The following is a 17255-nucleotide window of genomic DNA, read 5'->3' as shown; positions in this document are numbered from 1 at the left end:
GGTAGAATGAAAGTTCACCATTCAATCAACATCTCGTGTATAAATAATGTCTGGAACGGGCTACCATTTATCAGCAAGTTTCATAAAACAATGAGTGTACGTATGTTCTGTACAGTACTAGACACAAAGCTCAATCTGTACATCACACCAACCCATCCAGAGGGTGTCTAACTATAGTCCTCTTTGGAATAAGATTCCTTAACCCCTATTGTCCCAAGATGCTTGCAGCTAATCTGAGCATTGGCTGGAGACAGACATGAAGCATTCATTCCCCCTATGCCTCATGTACTTTGTATCCAATTTGATTTCCTGCACAGGGCTGTTGCTAGATTAGCTCCAAATGAGCCATTTTAGAGAATAGCTAGAAAGAAGCCTTCTTAAACAAGATTCACTAGATGGCAAGGCCAGTGCAGGACAGTGTCATCTCCACCCTCCACTTGCACAAGGCTTGTTCCCTTTCCTCCCTGCCTTACCGAGATCATGTTCCCGATGATGCAGCTGTAGAGCTTGACTATCTCATCCTTGTCCAGTTTCTCATCTGCCATGTGTGTGTTGTAGATCAGTCGGAGCTGCATGAATGTAGCTATTAGGAACTGGTCAATGTGTCCAGACATGGCTTCTGCTTTGTCCTCCTGTCTGAGGACCTCATCAATCTAAGAGCAAAACACCCCAGACACATTAAAGTTGATCCTCTGCAAACGGTACAGGAAGAATGTTTAACTTCGCTTCCTCCACACTTACTATTCTATTAGTCAAGACATCTGCTTTCTAAAAATTCATCTTAAAAATTAGAGACTTTGCACTTCTACAACTAATCCCAGTACATTCAGTGGCATTAGTGATCCCTTGCTTAGCTATGACTTCTATCCTATACTCATGGAACTGTGCAAAATTTTGAGTGATCAAGAGCTTATATTACAGATTTTGTAATTATTGGTCTTGTGTAATTTTCTGGACATGGTGCTCCCTAACAGAATGGTTCAAGGGTTATGAGTCAGGGCATGCAACTCCTACACTGGGGATATGCAAGGCAGTTTAATCGAAAACTAACCCTCACCGGCTCAACATGGAGGTGAAACATCCAGTAACCTGAACGGATGTCAGGGTAAAAGCAAAGTTGAAACAGGAAGAGAGTCTTAAGACACCACCACCATTTCATCATCACTGACAGACATCACCAGCTCAGAGCTGGAATCTATATGGATGATAATCTACTACAAGTTCCCACCTACAGAACACGTCCTACGTTCTGTCTGATGGAAAACTTATGGAATTAGCGAGTCAGATGGCCCCTGTGCACTTGGCTTTGTCATCAGGGAGATTCTGAGTGGTGCCCACATCACCTGACATGGCTACACCACCAGTGTGCAACTCATCACTCTCGCAGACTACTGGCCTTAAGCTCAGTGCAGTGTAGCTACCAACTAAAAGTTCCACTTACCTGTGCCAGAGCCTGGATACTAGTATTTATGTCACCACTGGCTACCTGGGAGATGACAAAGTTGATGGTGGAAGCTGTATTACTGTGCATGTCATCGAAGTGTGGGGACACAGCACGGATCCTAGACAGTTGGGAAGGGAAAAGGTCTTATGACTCTCCATGGAAAAATAGTTCCAACCTGCACTTCACTGTTGCCTTCCAGTCAGATCTCAAAGATACTTAAAGCGGGATCCATCCTCACAGACATCCCTGTGAGGACAGTTTCATTCTCATTTACAGAGGATGGAAAAGAGATATTAAGTGATGTGTGTTAATCACATAGCCACCTGGGACAGAACTGACAATTTAATCTCACTCAGACCATGCATTAACCATGAGACCAGGCTTCCTTTTCCTCTGTGTAGCAAGATCATGGGCACCTGACCACCACCCTGAACTCTCCTGCCCTCTATCCAACCCCACCTGCTCCCTGCCCCCTTACCACACTGCTTGGTGAACCAGTGGCTGGCAGCGCTACAGCCATGCTGCCCAGTTGGAGCCAGCCACACCACATGCAGCACAGAGCACTGGGTCAGGCCGAGCTCTGCAGCTGTGCTGCCTGGCCACCCAGAGCACTGCGCCAGCGCAGCAGTGAGCTGAGGCTGCGGGAGAGGGGCCAGGGCGAGCCTCCCAGGGCAGGAGCTCAGGGGCTGGCCAGGAGGGTCCCACAGGCCATGTGGCCCGCGGGCCATAGTTTGCCCACCTCTGTTCTAGACAGTTTCAACTAGCGTTCACCTAAGCAGGAGCACATCTAAACTCACTTGGGTTCTGGGATCAGGACTGGCTCAAAGATGTCATCTAGTTTGTGCTGTACAAGTGCTGGCATCTCGCATCGAACTGTTCCATTGTCATTCTCAATTTCATCTAGATCCAGCTGGAATTCCCGTGGAACTGTATGAGTTATCTCAGAATGGCCACTCATGTTGCGGGCTTGGCTATGGAAACCAGAAGAAAGGTGTTTATGTCTATACACACTAAGCCAGCATGTTAACACTAGCATCCAGTGGTAGTCCTAAGCTCTCATATCAAGGTTGTGATTTTGCACATCTCATTTTATTCAGTTCTCTAATGGAACCCTTTACAGTTCCCCCAGCTGTTAGCAGTAAAGGCTTATGCAAGCCAAGAGAGTCACTGCCAATTACTTGCTTTCATAGTTCACCTGAGAAGCTGCTGGTTTTCCCTACAGCCCACAGTGAAGTTGTGACAGGCATGCACTGCTCTGCCTATGACTGAGATCCAGCACCAAAGATGGCATTGATGGGACATCTTATTGAAGCTCAGGTCTTTATCACAGCTAAGAGAAGGTACACTGAATTAGTAACCAGACAAGCCAATCAGCATCCAGGACTCCCAGAGGGTCCTGAAACAGTTTCATGTTAGAGATTTGATTCCCTTTAGGTGGAACATTCTATTACATAAGTTTCACCAGGGGCCTTTTCTCCAAAAATCAGAATGATCTAAAATACATTGACATGTGATGCAAGGTACAGTTGCTAAGCTTTGTTTTTGTGGTATGGGTATGTATCCCCAAGCTCTGAGATTAAAAATGCTCATCTAGCTGGCCTCTGTACACTGGCCCTATCAAATTAAGAATGGATTCTAATCAATACCAAGTTTAATTCAACACATGGGAATGGAGTTCTAATATTTCCAGCAGCTGCCCAGCATGGAATTGCCATGTCTGCTAGCAGTTTGGGTTGTAGTTGTTCTTGGCAGAAGCCCTCTATTCTTGTAATTTTAGTCTAAGTTATTTACAAATAACTAGAACTGGCCAGCATAAAGAGTCAGGCACTCAGAGGGAATGATTAAGGCAGAAGTTAGAAAGATACAAGAGCCCTGCTACCAAGGAGTTAGTGGACAGTACTTACATCCTATAAGTGCGATACATAATTCTGTCCATGGAGAAGCAGTGAAAGAAGGCACAAGACCATTTAGAAAGGATTCAAGAGAGAGACAGACAGACAAGACAAAACAATGGAGAGATTCAAACAAACACTTTGTTTTACAATATTTGCCCAGACAGTTTTCACAACATGCAAAGACAATGACTACAAGAACTAAGGTAACACTGCAGAACATGTTCTTAGCACATACACTGCAGAAGCCAGAGAAAACCATAACTATTTCATTACATACTTGAGTTTGGAAGACATGTCCTCAGCTGGTCCCTTCCTCAGCACGCTAGCATTAGTGTTCGTGCTCGGAGCACGCTGAGGTTTCTCTTCTGCCTGCCTTGCCGGCGCAGCAGTGGGCCTCTTAGCAGCCCGCTTTATTCTCTCCTCCAGCATACTCATGTCTTTCTCAGAAAGCTGAGAGAGAAAGACAACTTCAGTTCAGTCTGCAAACTCTGCACATGTTTTAGGAACTGCAGCTGCCACCTATGATATACACAATCCTACTCCATTCATCTCAAGTTACTATGTAGTGCTATGGGATAAAAGGAGAGGTCAACATTTAGCCTCCCTCCTCTGGAGAAGCAACCAGACCATCAACTTAAGGCCCTTAATCTGATTAACCTTGGAATGGTTAGAATCTATTTGAAGTGTCCTCCAGATTCTAAGGTCTTCATGGTTGAGATTTTACAGCTAGTAGTTATAGCATATGAGTATTAAGTTTTAGCAAAGGGTGCAATACAAGGTGAAGAATAATAGAAGCACATTCAAGACCCCAGGCAGAAGTACTGAAGAAGTCTTATATCAGCACTGCCATTTATATGCTAGAGTGGAAGGTTAGATTAAATGAATTCCTATTTCAAAGAAACAAGGCAGCAAGCCAATTGCTACAGCTGGTTTTATGCCTCATTTGGAATACATAAAAGAGTTTAGAACAGGGGTGAGCAACCTTTTTGTCACATCTGGATGGGAAATTGCATGCAGGGCCATGAATGTAGGGCTGGGCTAGGGGTTGGGGTGCAAGAGGGACTGCAGGGTGTGGGAGGGGGTGCGGAGTGCAGGAAGGGGCTTAGGGCAAAGGGTTGGGTGTGGGAGGGGTCTATGGGCAGGAGGGGATTGGGTGCGGGCTCTAGCCCGGCATCACTTATCTTGAGCAGCTCTGGGGTAGCAGCTGCAGCGGGCCTAAAACAGGCTCCCTGCCTGCCTCCACGCCACTCCCGGAAGTGGCTGGCACCACATCCCTGTGGCCCCTGGGGGAGGGGGGGCAGAGGGCTCTGCATGCCTTGCCTGCAGGTACCTCCCCAAAAGCTCCCATTGGTCACAATTCCCCGTTCCCGGCCAATGGGAGCTGTGGGAGGGGGCAGTGCCTGCAGCAGGTCAGTGCACAGAGCACTCTGTCCCCTCCTCCTCCAGGGCCTCAGGGACATGGTGTCGGCCGCTTTTGGGAGCGGCATGGGGACGGGGCAAGCAGGGAGCCTGCCTTAGTCCCACTGTGCCACGGGACTGGCAATCCCCCGGGCCGGATCCTAAACCCTGACAGGCCGAATACAGGTGTGTGTGTGGGGGGGTGTGTGTGTGTCATTGTTTGACCACCCCTGGTTTAGAACTTCATCCAAGGTTCCTCCAAAGTCACCAGAGGCATCACATCATCATTCTAAAGTAAGTCACTATTTACAAACAATACAGTCCCCTATAAAGGGATCACAGTCAGCATTTACTTCTTCCCTCAGTACTCTAGTTTGCCACCTATGGTTACTGGAGATCCCATAATCTGGAATTAACCAAATAACTTTTAAAGGATGTGTCATGGTAGATTAACTCTGACACCATAAGTAGAGCTCTTGGCATCTATCCCATTGTCAGCAGCAGGATGTGCCATGATTGATCATTACCACTTCACTGTGAATGATTCCCTTACACAAGATTAAAACCTGGTTCCGGCTACCTCCTTCCATTTCCAATTACTCACATTTCCAATCAACTTGAACACCTGCTCCCCATGCACGTTGTAGACAGTCACGATGGTGTTGAGTGCAGCATTGCGGACAGTGTTGTCTCTGTCGCCAATGTGAATGGCCATCTCCTTTAACGCTTTGCCAGGAGTTGGCTGGCACACATTCATGCCGTATGACTCAACGAGACACCCCAGCTCTTCTAGGCACTCTACAGGATCAGAAACACTGATTTTTTAACTGAATCTCAACCGAGATAGTTAAATAGACAAGTGCCCCACTCCAATATACTCTGCAGTTACCTGAATCTATATTCTGTGGTAATGCATCTGCCTGTGGCATTCTAATGCTCAATTTGGTGACAAACTGGAAACTCCCTTCACTTTGTGGGCAGGGTTAGAGGCAATTCAGTTCTGAAGGGGGCTTGAATTTTTAAATTTGCCATCCAGCCACCCTTGACAGTAGTCAGTTGGCCCACAGTCCCCATCCAAATATTGCCAGCCATAAGCACATTAGCTTAGTGTTTCTAAAATGAGCAGCAGTGAAATAATTCATGCCAACATTTAACTATAAAGTAATGATTAGTTAATCCCCCATAGATAAATAGGAACAGTTCACACAGCTGTTTCAGGCTGTTGGCGGATTCTGGAACACAACCTTGCATCAGTTCTGAAAGTTCTCTTCACTACCATAGAGCTAAAAATCTTCATGTGAAGCTTCAAATCCAATGCATGGTTCTAGGGTCAGGGGAGGGGTTGAATTGCGGGAGTTCTGCAGTATTATGGAAAACAACTGAGCCTTCTTCCATACATCAGGACAGGAATAGTGCAACTGGTGGTGGGAGGTGGGTAAATCAATGAGAGCTGGACAGCTTAACCATTTGTGCATGTGTGATGTTGGGTTAGACAAAACTGACTAACACTTTCTGCCTAATCACTCTTATTCCAGAGCAGGCCCCTCCCAGATGACTAGAAAGCTGCTTGAGGCATAATGTTTGTGGCTCAGGCAGAGAGCTTGCGTGCATGCATGTGAGAGATGACAAGGAGGCTTGATATTTCTTCTTTACAATCTTCTCCTTGTCACCCAAGTTGTTATGCATTTGGGGAAGATATCACAGATAGGAAAAACTCAGTTTTTCAGAAAATGTTATGGCCAGCATATCCTAATCCACATTGCATTCTGAAATGAGTTTGGGGATGTGTACAATGGTACACCAAAAGTTCTCCAGCCAACAGTGCTATTTCCTACCTGCCCGCTGTTTGGAGTTTTTCGACTTTGTCCCCTCCATGATGAAAGTGAACATCTTGCTGGCTGGATAGATTAAGCACATCCTATTCAGAATGGCACGCACATCCTTGCGGACAACATCTTTCGGTTCCCCAACCTGGGGGGTGGAGGAGATGATCAGAGAAAGAAAAGAAACCAGGACAGACACTTCTAAATACTCTGCACCAGCAGCATACTTTTGCCAGTTAGTCTGCATGATACCAGGCTTACACTCAAAAAACCCAACCACACCACCCACCCATGCTATTCAAAGGTAACTGCATCAAAGCAGTACAGAACAGAGTAACTACAGCATTAGCTGGTGCCCTGGTAGTGTCCAGGGGCAAGTCATTATCCTAATTTCCCTCAGTATGTAGTACCTTCAGGATAAGATATGGGATGAAAGAAGATGCCTCGTTCTCCGTAAGATGATACTCCTCCTGGCTCAGCAAGGTGAAAAGCAATTTAAGGTATTCAAGGGCCTTCATCAGAACACTTGTGTTGGTATCAAAGAACCGTAAGGTGAGCCATTTCAAGATCAGATCCAGGCAGCTGATGACTCCATCTTTTTCACTCTCCAAGTGCTTGAGATGAAGGGAAAAAACCATCAGGTTGTGCAGGATCAAATACATAAATGGTATAGTCCATGGAAAGAAAAGTGAGGAAGGGCAAAGTATAAATCAAAAGCCATGTCTGTTCCAGTAAAATGAATTTATAGGTGGCAGCTTCCTGTTGTAGATTCATAAAAGATTCTTGGGCTTTAAGCCTTAGTGAGACCCCTCAACTATTACATACTAAGCAACTCTCCCACACTGCATGGTAGCAGCTGGCACCTGCTACTAGATTTCACTAATAAAATTCAGAGCAGTAGCTAAAGTTGAACAAACAAAGCATCTCCCTCCCTCAGCAAAAGAGATTAATACTAATTGTATTGTCCCTCTGAAAGTGCTCATTTAGGCCTATAACTTGAGAAATGTGTGCCCAAGCTAGTACCATGAAGTCTCCTAACCTACTGCCCACTTAGGAAGAACTCCTAACTTGATATTTCACTGCTGCAGTATGTGGACATGGTAAAGGACATCCCACGTTCCATTGTTGTCTGCTATAGGTGCCTAACTCACCTCTACCATCGCAGCCAATGCCTTGTTGTGGTGCTGAAAGTCTGTATGAAACATCTCATCTTGTACCCATCTGGCAACACAGCTGGACATCTGAGTCTTTAGCTGTTCGATATATTCATCACGGGGAGTAGTGAAGTTCCATTTCAGCACCTTCAAAACAAGAAACAAAACACACTCGTAACTCAAGGCCAGCAATATACTGCTTGTTACTGAGCTGATACCCAAGAGCCACAGTGCATAACTAACAGAACAGGCTCAGAGAATAGCAAACTCCCTCCTGCAACCAAAAAATGCACAGGTTTAGCATTCTACATCCATAAGAATGGAAGCAGCAATACTTCAATGTACTTGCTAGTATGCTCGTGTTAACACGGGTCGTATCTAAGCCAAACACCTCATCTTTAAACTGTATCTACAGATATATGCCCACTTAACCAGCTGGGGGTCCAACCATCATCAGATAACCGAAAAAGTGTAGGTTTCAAAGTAAGAGGAGCCTGCAAATTAAGATTTGTTATGAGAGCCAAGCTTGATAACAGGTGCTTGTTAGAATAAAAAACCTATGGAGTCTCTCAGAATTCTAGTACTCAGAGATGGAAGAGGCCCATTAGGTCACCTTGTCCATCCCCGAGAGCTTGGCCAGGCTTATTACATATTGTACTCTCTATTGTTTGGTCCAATCTAGTTTTAAGAGTGACCTAAAGCAATGAGGTTTCTGCCACTTCTCTTAGGAGACAGTTTTTGCTTTCTTATACATGCTATGGAGACTGAAGACCTTGTAAACAGCCTATAAGAGATGGTCCTTAGCTTTGAAGTATCAAGACATCAAATGAAGACTGGATTCCCATGCTACACAAGGTGCAACACTAAGCTCACAGGTAATACAACGTATTTCCTTTAATACCTAAACTTCTGAAAATTGAGTATGCTCTCAAGATCCCTCTCACCTTCAATCCTTTCTCATCTTTCATTCTTTGCTCTTTCCCATTTGGGACAATGATAAAAATAGGACCTGATTTGTCATCATCTTCCTTCAGGTTGGGCTTACTTTGTACCTTCTTCCCTTGTGCACCCTGAAAAAGCAAAAGTAGTACTGAGCAGAAAGCACTGCAAAACCTATATACAACCCTTCATTCCAAGTGATGCCAGACACCAACCCCTGACCTCATGCTGGCCAAATGTATGAGATGCAGGTAGAAGCTGGCAACAGTGGTTAGAATCCTCAGATACATGCTCTGGTGGTGTGGAAGCAAAACCCACAGCAAAGTGTGCAATAGCCTTTTGTGAGACAGGACACTTCAGACTTGGCCAGTGCACCAGTCACCTGGGGTGTCTAAACCTTAAGTTGGTACCTGTTTGATGGGTTTGTTCTTTGTCAGACTGGTATTGCCTTTGGTGAGGCTTGTATTAGCCTTGGACATACTGTTATTACCATCAGACTGCTGCAATAGGCCACAGAAAAGGCTTGGTGGTTAGACAACTCAACATGTACCTCTAAATCACTCCCTTTAGACCCTGAAGCCCCCAAACAGCGCTAGACTTTAGATGAAGGATTTCAGTGGCTGCAGGCTGGTTTACAAAGACACCTTAACCCAGGGTTCGGCAACCTTTCAGAAGTGGTGTGTCGAGTCTTCATTTATTCACTCTGATTTAAGGTTTTGCGTGCCAGTAACACATTTTAATGTTTTTAGAAGGTCTCTTTCTATAAGTCTATAATATATAACTAAACTATTGTTGTATGTAAAGTAAATAAGGTTTTTAAAATGTTTAAGAAGCTTCATTTAAAATTAAATTAAAATGCAGAGCCCCCCGGACTGGTGGCCAGGACCCAGGCAGTGAGAGTGCCACTGAAAATCAGCTCGTGTGCTGCCTTCAGCACACATGGCATAGGTTGCCTACCCCTGCCTTAACCTCTGATGTTTTTCCTGTTCCAAATTTGTGGCAGGGTGGACTGCTATAGTTGCAGTGGCAACCAACACGTGGAGCAGCACTTGTGAAGTTTCTGCCCCACTTATCTGGTAAGTTCAATAGCAAAGTAACAGAATATAAAAAACAGACACTAATGGGAGTACAACTTAAACTCTGCACTTCAGGTACAGCCAGCTGTAGCTACCATTGCATCCTTAAGCATCTCCTTTGTGCACTGTGCTGAGAGATATACCCTTGGATGCAGTGGACTAAAGATGGGAATTTCTCTGGCATGTGGATTCAGAATTACTGTTCAAAACTAGATTTTATAATATTAGAACAGACTACAAGATTGAGTTTATCAAGATACATTTTAAATACAGACCATATTTGATAAAAAGCCAAGGAGGTTTATAGTAAGGGAAGTTAAAGACCCAGTGATCTGAACTTCAGACTGTGGCAAGCCTATTAAGTAGGACTGGGCAAAAACAATGATAGCAGCACAACAGATGTGAAGGGCATCTTTCACTTAAGAGACTGGATACTCTCATAAGCTTGCACGGAGCACTTCTGTAAAAGCATCAAGGGCTTCATTAACAAGCTGTTACACTCCCCAACTGGAACCCAGATCATTAGTCTTGCATGGTGGCATCACTGTACCTTAGCTTTAGAGGCAGCTCCTCCTGCTTTGGCCTTTTTGGGGTCAGGCTTGGGCTCCATGGTGCTAGACCCTGAATCTTCAGCAGGTGCTTGGAAACAAGAGATTATTTCAAACACATTTTGAAAAAATGAGTCCATTCACGAACAGCACATTCAGTCCAGCCCCGTTCTTCAGTCTCACTGCAGAGAAGGGATGCTGCTCATAATGAGAACAAAACCCTTAAATCACAAGGAGAGGCAGGGGTTTCAGATGCACAAAGGAAGCTGACTGTGCTAACAGTCAGGTATTTACAGACTACGTCAACACCAAGAAACTAACCCTCGTATCTAAATGTATATAAAAATTTGCACATTTTAATCTTCCTCTTTCCTCAATCTTAGTATGTTTCTGGTCTTAGATGGCAAGCTTAACAGGGATTGTTCCTTACGGTTTATGTGGGGCTGCTGAAAAGTAGGCTCAGGTCCTTCAACAGCTTTGCCACGCAAGCACTCTAGAACAATGGTTTTCAAACTGTGGGTCAAGACCCAGCACCGCTGACCGGGCCGTTAGAAGTCCCACTGGCAGTGCTGCCCAGCTAAGGCAGGCTAGTCCCTACCTGTTCTGACACCGCACTGAGCCCCAGAAGTGGCCAGCAGGTCCAGCTCCTAGGCGGGCAGGGCAGCCACGGGGCTCTGCATGCTGCCCCCACCCCGAACACTGGTTCTGCACTCCCACTGGCCGAGAACCAGCCAATGGGAGCTTGGGGGAGGGGGGGTGTTTGCCTGCAGGCAGAGCCACTTGTGAGCCTCCACCTAGGAGCTGGACCTATTGCTGGCCACGTCTGGGGCGCAGCATGGTCCACGGTGCCAGGACAGGCAGGAAGCCTGCCTTAGCACTTCCGCTGCGTCGCTGACCGGGAGCCGCCCAAGGTAAGCCCACATCCCAAACCCACACCCCAATCCCAGGGCCCCTCCTGCACCCCAACCTCCTCATCCTTGTCCCCACTCCAGAGCCTGCAGCTCCAGCCCAGGGCCCTGACCCCTCCTGCACCCCAGCCCACACCCCAAACCCCTCATCCCCAGCTCTGTTGGGTCACAGCATCAATTTTTTTTCAACTGGGTTGCCAGAAAAAAATAAGTTTGAAAACCACTGCTCTAGAGAGAGGCAGGCATAAACCCAATCACTCAGAGTGAGTGACTTCCCAAGTTGGTGCTAGAAGAATGGGACAAGAGGGCAGGACTAAGCCAGTGCATCACTGTCAGAGGTTACCATTGCTGGTTCACAACAGTTCTCAAAACTGAAACTGCATAACTTCTCCTCTACCTTAGTTTGGAAGTGCCAAGGAGAAGGAAGAGCAAAGGCTGGTGGGAGGGGGAATACACACAAACAGATGATACACCAAGAAAACCCCACAGTCTGTAGCCTCCCCAAAGAGCTCAGAGCGCCACAACAGAAGCAGCAGCGGAGGATTGCGGCGCCCTTTCGAGGCTGACATATGGCAACTTTTCAAGCACAAGAACTTTGCCTCTCTTGTCCTGTAGGTTTGATTAATCCAACAGTCATGTTCTACAGACCAGAGAGATTCTACACATAAGAATATTTGCATATTAAGCTAAAGACACCAAAACCCTGGGAACCTGCAGCTCCAGCCCCCAGAGGTGGGTTTCTATAAGTAGTCCTTAAAAGCTTTTCAGACTATGGAGTGACTAATTCCACAGTAGTAAGTCTTAATGACTTGACTTCCCTGTGATTTACCAGTACCACACCAAGGCCCTGTGATTAACTGGCTTGCCTCTACATTCCAATGAAACCCATCCGCGCACAAATGAAACTTGTCTTCCACAGACATTCAACCTACTATCTTGACAGGGGACATTACAGAGTGGTTCTTATTCCCTATACCAGGAGTAGGCAACCTTTCAGAAGTGGTGTGCCGAGTCTTCATTTATTCACTCTAACTTAAGGTTTTGCATGCTGGTAATACATTTTAATGTTTTTTAGAAGGTCTCTCTCTCTCTCTCTCTCTCTCTACAAGTCCATATATAACAAACTAGTGTTGTATTGTAAAATAAAGAAGGTTTTCAAAATGTTTAAGAAGCTTCATTTAAAATTAAATTAAAATGTTGATCTTACGCCACCGGCCCGCTCAGCCTACTGCTGGTCTGGGGTTCTGTTCACCTAGGACGGCAGTGGGCTGAGTGGGGCTGTGGCCGGGACCTCAGCTGGGAAAGGTCTGGCAGCCAGAACCCCAGACCGGCCGCGGGCTGTGCGGGGCCGGCAGCAGAGACCCCAGACCGGCTGTGGGCTGAGCGGCTCAGCCCACTGCCGCTCAGGGGTTCCATCCTCTGGCTCCTGCCAGCTGGGATCCCGGCTGCTGGACCCGCTCAGCCCACTGCCGGTCTGGGATCCCGGCCCTGCCCACATACAGTGGGTACCTACCTTCTCCCTGGTTCTGGCCCATTCTCTTCCTCTCTCTGCACTGAGCTGAGGGTGGGAGTGCACTGAGCACAGGGCTGGGAGTGAAGGGTCTGGCCAGGAGCTAGAATGAAGGAGGGGGCTCAGGGTTGGGGCAGGAGGTTTGGGTGTGGGGGCACTTACCTGGGCAGCTCCCATTTTGTGTGAGGGGTGCAGATGGGAATGTGACTCCCGTTTGGTTCTCAGGGTGGGGGTGGGGATGTGCGGGGTGCAAGAGTCAGGGCAGAGGACTGGGGGCATGTGAGGGGGTGCAGGTGTAAGGGGAGGGGGGCTGGGTATGTGTGGGGGTGCCAGAGTCAGGGCTGGGGTCATGGGGTGTGTGTGAAGGAGTCAGAGGGCTGGGTGGTACAGGGCTCAGGGCAGGGGCCGGGGAGGGTGAGGGTGTGGGGGGGAGAGAGGGTCAGAGCTCAGGGCTGCGTGACTGGCCCCCCCCCAGAATCCCCAACTCCACCCCCTATCTAAGCCTCCCTGCCCCTTGTCCCCTGACTGCCCCCCTAGGACCCTACCCCCTACCTGTCCCCTGACTGCCCCAACCCTTATCCACACCCCTGCACCCAGACAGACCCCCATGCCTATCTAACCGCTCCCCGCCCCCTGACAGGACCCCCAGAACTCTGGACCCATACAACGCCCCCCTGCTCCCTGCCTGCCCCAACCCCTCTCCACACCCCTGCCTCCTGACAGGGCCCCCCCCCCAGAACTCCTGACTCATCCAACCCCCAGCTCCTTGTCCCCTGACCACCCCTCCAGAGACACCCCCAACTGCTCCCCAGGACCCTCCTTGTCCCCTGACCCCTATCCACCCCCAAACAGACCCCAGAACTCCCATGCCCCATCCAACGCCCCCCCTGACTGCCCCCTCCAGAGACCCCACCCCCAGATCCCACCCCCATCCAACCCAACCTGCTCCCTGTCCCTTGACTGCCCCCGCCCTCAGCCCCCTTACCATGAGGCTCCCTGCTCATCTGGAGCCCTGCCGCCGCCGCACATGCAGCCCAGCCCAGCCCCGCTCCTCAGAGCGATGTGTGCGCAACAGCAGGGCTCTGGATGAGCAGGGAGCGTCTTTACCTCTCCACGGAGCCAAATGCTGCCCCGCAGGAGTGCACAGCCCCAGCCCCCAGAACGCTGCGCGCATGGCGGCAGGGCTCTGGGGGAAGGCGGGGGAGGGGCTGGCGGCTTGCTGCACTCAGCCGGCGCTCCGGCCCGGGACTGCAGACCCCGCGGCTTGCCACGTCGGCAGGATTTTTAATAGCACGCAGAGTCCCAGCAGGCATAGGTTGCCAACCCCTGCCCTATACCCTGCTTCTGCAAACAAAGCCCTCCCCAAAGGGTCCGTGTCTTACACACACACACACACGCTTTCATGACTGATTAAAATTTAGTGTTTCCCTTCAAATTACTATTTTCTGAGGAAATTCTTTCCCATACATTTCCCAGCATTACAAGATAGATTACCTGATGCAGACTGGAATTTGGCTGGAGCTGCTCCTCCTACCACTCTGGAAGATGCCTTAGCAGGAGCAGCAGGTTTGGCTGGCATGATGGCTTTGGCTTTTTCGAGCATGGCCAGTACCTGATCTTTGGAAGTTGGCTAGAGAGAAAGATGCATATACAGAGAGATATGTCAGTCTATGAACAGGGATAAACGGCTGCAGTTTAAAAGTGCAGTGTGCAAGAGGCTAAATGGAAGGTAGTTTAGCCAAAGAGACAGTGCTTTGAGAATTTGAAGTCGTAATGTAGTTAACATATGTAACTACTTTCAACCACACTCACTGAAGATCAAGTATTTCACACCTGAAATCAGCAGTGATTCCTGAGAGTTTAAATGGCTCAAAACATTCACAAGATCACTTTCTAGTAAGAGTCAGACATTTGCCACAGACATTACACCCACTTTCACCCAAGCTCATTCATACACTGCCTTCTTCCTCAGGTAAGAGTCTAACAATACCTTCAGCTTGCCAGTAGCTTTGGCCATCTTTTCAAAACCGAGATGCATCATAAAGAATGGCAAGGCATCCTGTGCTTTTTTACGCACGTCTCCATTTCGATCCTCCAGGCAGGAGTACAGGTGAGGCACACACAAAAGCAAGTCAGAAGGAACAGAACGGAGGGTAGGCAGCTTGTCAGCCAACCAGCCCAGAAGCTGGAAGGAGATAGCACAGGTTAGCTTTGCCCTTCAGAATATAACTGATGTCCGAAACATGCATTGTGGTAAGGAGTCACCAGCAGTCTTAATAGGAACAGAATTAGAGCCAGGCTCCATTATGGCTACTATTCCAAGTTAAAGATAAGGGCAGCATTTCAGAGTTGTGCATTACTCTTGGTCGGTGAGTTGCACTTTGGGCATCCCTGGCTCAGGCAATATCCCAAAGCCTCAGCTCTGCTCTTAAGCACCTGTGCATAAAGTAAGGCTCATTTGAGGGAAGCAGCACCTTTAATTTTATTTAATTTGAGCAACACTGAAATTTGAATTTCAGCACCACCAGTGAGAGTAACAATATCATCCTTGTTAAATTTTCTTTTTACTGTTACAAGTCAGTACACAAACAGAATTACACATTTCTTACCCTCGTGATACTGCAGTCTGCACTAGCACAGGCCTCACCCCTTTATTTCTATAGTTATGCTCATACTATGGCTAAGCAGCAATTCAAAAGTATAAGGAACAAACTCGTATACACAGTACCAATCTTTACCTCTTGTCTTAAGAAAGGGTTTTCTTTTTTGAGCTCCTCAGACAGGTCCTCTCCTTCCAACCATTCTTTCATGCCAGTCTGTTCTGTCCAGGCATTCACAGTAGCCAAGGCAGCAGCACGTACATTGTTCTGTAGCAAGAAGATAAAAACTGGGGAGGTTCTGGGATCAGCCTTTCCATCAAAGATTAAATCATCTTGCATCAAGAACTCATTTTTGTTCATTGCTGGGAAACCCAAGTCCCAGCATCACAAAATGCAACTCATTCTATCAGACAGAGAAGTCTCTGAAAAGTAGGCATAATACACTAGTCAGACGACAAGTTTAGGTAAGGCCTGATACAGAAAAGGAATGGGAGCATCTTTGAAAGAGTTTTGTCTGCTGCCCCTCCCTAATGAAAGGATAATCTCAAATCCACAACTCACAAGAGGGCTAAAGAATGAGGTTACTTACTTACATGAAGGTTAAAACAGGTTTTGCATGTTTATGAATCCAGGCCGGATTAGAAGATACCTCCAGCTACTTTTCTGTAACCCAGTTTATTGTGGATCACAAATTGAATATGAGCCAACAATGTGATGCAGTTATAAAAAAAAGGGCTAGTATTCTGGGGTGTATTAATAAGAGTGACATGGGAGGCAACTGTCCCGTTCTACTCAGCACTGGTGAAGCCTCAGCTGGAGCACCGTGTCCAATTCTGGGTGGCACACTTTAAGATATGGACAAACTAGACAGAGGCCGGCAACAAAAATTAAGAAAACTTAACTTATAAAGGAAAGGTTAAAATACTTGGTATATTTAGTTTTGAAAAAAAAGAGGACTCCGAGGATACCCAATGACTTGTCTTCAAATATATTAAGGGTTGTTATAAAGAGGACAATGATCGATTGTTCTGAAGGTGGAAAGTAGGACTTAATCTGCAGCAAGGAATACTTAGAAAGATTTTCCTAACTATGAGGATAGTTAAACACTGGACTAGACTTCCAAAGGAGGTAGTGGAATCACAATAATTGGAGGCTTAAGAACAGGTTATACAAATACCTATCAGGAATGGTCTAAGTTTACTCGGTCCTGCCTCAGCACAGGAAGCTGGTCTAGAGGACTTCCAGACGTCCCTTCCAGCCCTACATTTCTATGAACTGCCCAAACCCAGCTACTTCTACTTCAGGGCATGAACTGATCATCGGCTGAGGTCAAGGAGAATGCCATCTCTTACTCCTACACACTCACAGCACGACCCAATACTTCCCAGTGACACCTAAAAAGCGAAAGGCAACAGCCTGCTCTGAAGCAGCTAATTTACACACCTATTCAAGGATGCCAGACTACATGGAATAGAGTTTTATAAGCAATATGACATCTCTATTAAGTTCTGACTACTTAGATGTTAGTTACTTCACTCTATTCAATCCACCTATCACACTAAGCAAAATAGAATTTAAAACAGCCAGGTAAAAATAAACTCCAACCCAACAAAAAAAATGAAAGTCTCCTTTATGATATTCCTCCAATAGAATCATGTTTAGGACCTCCAATATACCTTATTTTCAGAGAGACATTCTGAGAGGGCCCATGTCAGCAGGATTCTTCACAGCTAAATACTGGACAGAAAGCTACACATCAGCTGGGGGTAAGTCACTGTAGTAGCATAAGTGCCCACTCTATCCAGAGAGCTAGGCCTGGCACTGATCCCTGCACAGCAAACCAACTTGCTGCCCTAGTACTGCTAACCTGGGCTGTATCTTCTACATTGAGAAGCAGAGTTTATTAAAAATCAGTTTAAGATGAAGAGCTAGACACTGTGCATAAATGGGCTGTATTGTA

The 17255-nt window shown here is 47.0% G+C and overlaps 1 protein-coding gene and 1 non-coding gene across 7 annotated transcripts in view; both read right to left on the bottom strand.

Annotated features, from left to right (window-relative positions):
- CKAP5 (cytoskeleton associated protein 5) overlaps positions 1-17255 on the bottom strand; it is a 97695-nt gene that overhangs the window by 13006 nt on the left and 67434 nt on the right. For 5 of the 6 annotated variants that reach the window (XM_039538381.1, XM_039538384.1, XM_039538379.1 and 2 more), the window contains 14 exons: positions 15434-15562; positions 14686-14880; positions 14190-14325; positions 10280-10368; positions 9064-9153; positions 8659-8784; positions 7712-7861; positions 6971-7174; positions 6573-6708; positions 5342-5535; positions 3617-3789; positions 2242-2415; positions 1442-1562; positions 474-653 (listed from right to left, as the gene is read on the bottom strand). In XM_039538381.1, the coding sequence (XP_039394315.1) occupies positions 474-653; positions 1442-1562; positions 2242-2415; positions 3617-3789; positions 5342-5535; positions 6573-6708; positions 6971-7174; positions 7712-7861; positions 8659-8784; positions 9064-9153; positions 10280-10368; positions 14190-14325; positions 14686-14880; positions 15434-15562 (2097 nt within the window). The remainder of the gene's footprint in view (positions 1-473; positions 654-1441; positions 1563-2241; positions 2416-3616; positions 3790-5341; positions 5536-6572; positions 6709-6970; positions 7175-7711; positions 7862-8658; positions 8785-9063; positions 9154-10279; positions 10369-14189; positions 14326-14685; positions 14881-15433; positions 15563-17255) is intronic. The other variant, XM_039538385.1, reaches the window with a different exon arrangement.
- Positions 1276-1386, bottom strand: LOC120405479. Its single transcript, XR_005598594.1, has one exon. It is a non-coding gene; the product is annotated as a small nucleolar RNA SNORD67 (small nucleolar RNA).

This window comes from Mauremys reevesii, linkage group 4 (assembly GCF_016161935.1).
Source record: "Mauremys reevesii isolate NIE-2019 linkage group 4, ASM1616193v1, whole genome shotgun sequence".
Lineage (NCBI taxonomy): Eukaryota > Metazoa > Chordata > Testudines > Geoemydidae > Mauremys > Mauremys reevesii.
The sequence above is the reverse complement of the archived record's forward strand: the minus strand, read 5'-3'. Positions and strand labels throughout refer to the sequence as shown.